At 35.2% G+C, this 5,166-nt stretch overlaps 2 protein-coding genes across 4 annotated transcripts in view; one reads left to right on the top strand and one right to left on the bottom strand.

Moving 5' to 3' along the window:
* The window catches only part of LOC104721267 (lysine histidine transporter-like 7), a 3,918-nt gene extending 2,869 nt beyond the window's left edge, over positions 1–1,049 (top strand). For 2 of the 3 annotated variants that reach the window (XM_019231674.1, XM_010439207.2), the window contains 3 exons: positions 18–114; positions 231–362; positions 474–1,049. In XM_019231674.1, the coding sequence (XP_019087219.1) occupies positions 18–114; positions 231–362; positions 474–959 (715 nt within the window). In that variant the 3' untranslated portion in view covers positions 960–1,049. The remainder of the gene's footprint in view (positions 1–17; positions 115–230; positions 363–473) is intronic. The other variant, XM_010439208.2, reaches the window with a different exon arrangement.
* Positions 1,132–2,959, bottom strand: LOC104721268. Its single transcript, XM_010439211.2, has 3 exons — positions 2,271–2,959; positions 1,690–1,875; positions 1,132–1,589 (listed from the first exon to the last, which is right to left on the bottom strand). The coding sequence occupies exons 1-3, from the start codon at positions 2,706–2,708 to the stop codon at positions 1,302–1,304; spliced, it is 912 nt and encodes a 303-aa protein (XP_010437513.1). The 5' UTR covers positions 2,709–2,959; the 3' UTR covers positions 1,132–1,301.

Genomic DNA, 5,166 nt, shown 5'->3' on the forward strand with positions numbered 1-5,166 from the left:
AAGACTGAGCAAGTCAGATACGCTACGACGGATGAAAGTTTCGTTCACATTTTCAACGCTATTGGATTGATAGCTCTAGTCTTTCGTGGCAACAACCTCGTCCTTGAGATACAGGTTTGAAAAGAAAAAAAACTCGCATTTAAAACATGATTTAGATTTTTCCAAAATATGTTACATTTTCGTTTGGTATTAATAATTAATGTGGTTTTGTTTGGGTGATATTTGTATAGGGTACTCTTCCTTCAGATTCAAAGAACCCTTCAAGTAAGACAATGTGGAGAGCAGTATTGATCTCTCATGCTCTCGTCGCGATTTGTATGTTTCCACTATCGGTTGTTGTATATTGGGCACACGGTGACAAGGTATGTCAAAACGACAAAACCCAACAGTACTACTCTTTTTATTTTTTGTATTCACATTTTGAAATAAAATATCTTGAAAAGTAATGTATACGTAATTGTACTTTGTAATAGATTCCGGCCTCGGGAGGTCCTGTAGGCTACTATTTGAAACTTTATACACAAGAACACTCGAAGCGAGCAGCCTGTTTCATACACCTGACGTTCATCTTCTCTTGCTTATGTTCATATCCGATAAACTTAATGCCGGCGTGTGACAACGCAGAGATGGTGTACACAGTCAAGAAACAAAAGCGTGCATCCATCATTGTCCGGATGATGTTGCGTGTGTTCTTGGGTTTGGTTTGTTTTTCTATAGCCATCGTATTCCCGTTTTTGCCTTATCTAGCGGTGCTTATCGGAGCAATAGCCTTGCTTGTAACATTTACGTACCCCTCTTTCATGTGGATCTCTATCAAAAAGCCTGAGAGGAAAAGCCCAATGTGGTTGTTCAACGTTTTGATGGGTTGCTTGGGTGCTTCTCTCAGCTTTTTTCTTTTGCTTGCCTCGGCTCTGCGCTTGGATCAAAAGGGTTTGCATGCAAACTTCTTCAATCCTTAAAGCATTCTTGTAATTGTTACAATGTAAATAGGATTCGTAAACGAGATAAACTTGGGATTATTTAATAAATTTTTTTTACAAGAGAGACGATATGATACCTTCGGTTATGATTTTTGCGATCAAAATTCTTGTAAAGAAATTGATGACAACATATTGTAACAATTGTTAATTCCATACAACTAAGAGTATCTACGCTCTAGCTAGCTATGACAATGAAAAATGTAATATTAAAAAAAAAAAAAGACAGTTTCATCCCTCTTTACATGTATATTTCACCGATTATATCATGAAATAATCTCATCTTGTCTAACTCAGAACTGATCATTATGATGTTCATATTGGTCAATGATCAGAACAAGACTTGGAGAGATCATGTTTTTTGCCAAGTCTATCGCCATACAGAGTGATGCTGCATCTGATGTTCGAATGGAACTTACTCTTGACCAATCGGCCGAGCACATAGGCTCGCGATCGCAACGTGAAAGTCAGGTTAAGAGGCAAAACGACTTGGTCCGGTTTAGCTCGTTGACCATAAAGAGCCGGTACGCCTCCGTACAGAGGAATTTGATTCCCTAATACTTTGGTCTCAATGATTCTCTCGCTTTTCCTACGTTGAGAAAACTCTTCCATCTGTTTTTGGTCACACACACACACAAGAAAAAGCGAAATTAATTAGTTCACATGAATCATAACCGGCCGGGTTCAATCAATGAGTGTGAAATTGTTTTACCTGACCGGAGGCGAGGATAAGCTGGGAATAGCTGAGCTGGAGGGGAGAGGAGGTGACGTGGACAGTGAAGAACGTTGCAGGATTTTTATATAGGATTGTGACCGTTGAATTCAGGGTTAACATATCTGTGAGCACTCCCGATTGGTCGTTCCCGGACTGCACGTTCAAGCTCTCCAATACCATCTCCTGATTAATTTTGTCAATAACTCAATTTGTGAGTAAAAAGTTATGAAGACATCATTATTTGTAAAAAAAAATTATGTGTTAAATAAAACCTCTATTTACACCAAAAAAAAACCCCTCTATTTACAGCTGTCTGTTAATTAGATAGGGAGCTTTAATGATTTATTTTTTCACAATCCCACAAACTTTTCTAATTGAATTGATGAATTCGAAATTAAACATGAAAATGAACGCAAAAGAATATGAGTATGACACATGCATCTTTCATATATATCGATTAAAAAGGACAACTATTTCTTCTTTACACTTCATAAGAATAAATTTCAAAAACAGAGAGATTGTAAAGATTCACGTAAAATGTGTGTTGAGAGCTGAGTGATCAAACCTCTATCAGTTACCTTCAAATTGACAATAGGTGAGAAAGATGTGGAAACGCCCCACAAAATGAGACAGAAGAGGGAGAAGGCCAACACCAACGTAAACAACAAGCACGAGTAAAACCTCGTGTTCCATCTCCTCCTCTCACCCGGACCGTCCATTTCATTGTAGTCTTCATCATTGTCATGATCCTCGTAGATTCGGCGTTCAAGATCATGCAATTTGACACTTCTGTACTCGTTTCTCAATGGTCCAGAGACCCGTGGAGTCGAAGATGACTCGGCCGCAGAGTCATGATGGTAGTGGCTGACCTGGCCTTGACGGTTAATTGGTGAACCGTATGGGCTAAAACCTGATCCGGTTGATATCTTTTCTACGTCTGTGTTCGTTGGGCTATTCACAATATAAACCGGCCTCGTCGTCTGTGACATTGGAGATCTAGCCGGCTGCGTCATCATCTCTCCTTCTCTATAAAGCTTTTGATTTTATTTTGGAAAGATTTTATATTTTGGTTATGACCTCTATTTTAGAAGATGGGAAAATGAAATGGGAAATAACGCAGGAACGGAGAGAAAATTAAATTACTTTTGAGAGTAACGGTTGATGCTGACAAAGAAAAACAAAATTGTAATCAAGAAACTACAATTGAAAGTTTGAAACTCATTTTTTCTAAAAAAATGGCCAATGGAACTGTGTACGTATGTGTAACTTCTTCGAGATAGCTAGTTTTTAAGAAAAGGAAAAAAAAAATTATATACCTAGTACGTACTAGATTGCTACGGCATCCGGTACGTACATAATGGAGAATATTATTTATTTTATGTAATTTTTCTAACAAAAATTATATCATATACTAATTGATCAATACAAAAGCTGAATTAGAAAAAAAAAAAAGCTGAATTAGTTTTCGAATATTGGGTCAAACGCGTGGGATGAGACTAAATGATCGATTTGAAACGGTCTGTTTGAAACGAAACGTTATTTTCTAATTAAGATATTCCTACAGTGTTTATTTGATATTTTATTTTTATGACGTCATAAAAGAAAATCTAAGTTGTTCCTACACGAATTTCAAAGTCTTGCTCCTTTTATTTCGAAAAAAAATAATTTTCGAATTAATTTTTTTGGTTGACAAAAAAAAAAAAAAAAATCTTTGCAAATTAATGACGTGCCTTCAAGTCTAACATTAAAGTCGCCGTTTCAATTTCAAAATAAACAAAAATCAGAAATTAATTTATAGTGGTCCAAACATTATGGTTTATTGTCAGTTTTGGACACTTACATAAATTCTNAATAACGCAGGAACGGAGAGAAAATTAAATTACTTTTGAGAGTAACGGTTGATGCTGACAAAGAAAAACAAAATTGTAATCAAGAAACTACAATTGAAAGTTTGAAACTCATTTTTTCTAAAAAAATGGCCAATGGAACTGTGTACGTATGTGTAACTTCTTCGAGATAGCTAGTTTTTAAGAAAAGGAAAAAAAAAATTATATACCTAGTACGTACTAGATTGCTACGGCATCCGGTACGTACATAATGGAGAATATTATTTATTTTATGTAATTTTTCTAACAAAAATTATATCATATACTAATTGATCAATACAAAAGCTGAATTAGAAAAAAAAAAAAGCTGAATTAGTTTTCGAATATTGGGTCAAACGCGTGGGATGAGACTAAATGATCGATTTGAAACGGTCTGTTTGAAACGAAACGTTATTTTCTAATTAAGATATTCCTACAGTGTTTATTTGATATTTTATTTTTATGACGTCATAAAAGAAAATCTAAGTTGTTCCTACACGAATTTCAAAGTCTTGCTCCTTTTATTTCGAAAAAAAATAATTTTCGAATTAATTTTTTTGGTTGAAAAAAAAAAAAAAAAAAATCTTTGCAAATTAATGACGTGCCTTCAAGTCTAACATTAAAGTCGCCGTTTCAATTTCAAAATAAACAAAAATCAGAAATTAATTTATAGTGGTCCAAACATTATGGTTTATTGTCAGTTTTGGACACTTACATAAATTCTTGCAGAACTGGTTAAGGAGTTGGTAAGTGGGTTTGATTCTGGTCTGGTTATCTCGGTTCAGTGACATGATATATTCGGTATCAACTAGTAGTTGGTTAAGTGTGGTCAGGTTTTCGTATATGTACGTGGCAAATTAATGAAGATTTCCAGAAATATCAAGAGATGAATACAGATGGCTTGGTTGTTACAAGTCGTTTTCCGATCAACTGTGATCATAAATTCATAATACATGAAGCTAGTCTTTATTGTGTATGACAAGAGGCCTTCAGTGGATCCTTCATTTATTTCCACGAAGAGTATTGATATAATAGTGTTTCGAATTTGCAGTAGCTACTAGCTAGTATATATATAGTTCACGAAACCTAATTTTATCACCACAATTATTATTAGTATTGTTGCATATATTCATGAACAAAGACGTAATAAAGTAAATTTATAAATAATGTCAAACTGACTATGCAAGAAAATTCACTTTATTAGATGATATTCATAAGACAATGGGAACAAAGGATATCCTTAGGTTTCTAATCTAACTCGACTATATATTATAAAGCCTCAACTCACTTCATTCCCGCTTTCACTTATTTGTGGAAGAATTGGGGACAATGTGCGCACAGTTGTCCTTTAGAAGAGGAGGAAAAAACGGGTTTAACGGAAACATATGAGGCCAACAGTTAGCATCTATGGTCGAGAAAGCTTTGCAACATGCCACTCCAACATTTCCAAACTTACCAGAAAAAAACTGACTTGAAGACCTCCAATATGCATCCTTGAGTATTGAAAAGAGATGACCAACATTTTTCCAAATCAATAGGAAAATCCGGAGGAGATTGCAAGCGCGGTGGTTGTTCATGAGCTGTTCCCGGAGTGATTAGAATTGCAGCA

Source organism: Camelina sativa, chromosome 11, assembly GCF_000633955.1.
Source record: "Camelina sativa cultivar DH55 chromosome 11, Cs, whole genome shotgun sequence".
Taxonomy (NCBI): domain Eukaryota; kingdom Viridiplantae; phylum Streptophyta; class Magnoliopsida; order Brassicales; family Brassicaceae; genus Camelina; species Camelina sativa.

Bases quoted from the DNA above. Each gene is read 5' to 3' on its own strand.
- LOC104721268 (XM_010439211.2), bottom strand. From the start codon at position 2,708: ATGATGACGCAGCCGGCTAGATCTCCAATGTCACAGACGACGAGGCCG. The intron at 1,876-2,270 runs GTAACTGATAGA...AAAATTAATCAG, and splicing joins CACCTATTGTCAATTTGAAG to GAGATGGTATTGGAGAGCTT. The intron at 1,590-1,689 runs GTAAAACAATTT...GACCAAAAACAG, and splicing joins TTATCCTCGCCTCCGGTCAG to ATGGAAGAGTTTTCTCAACG.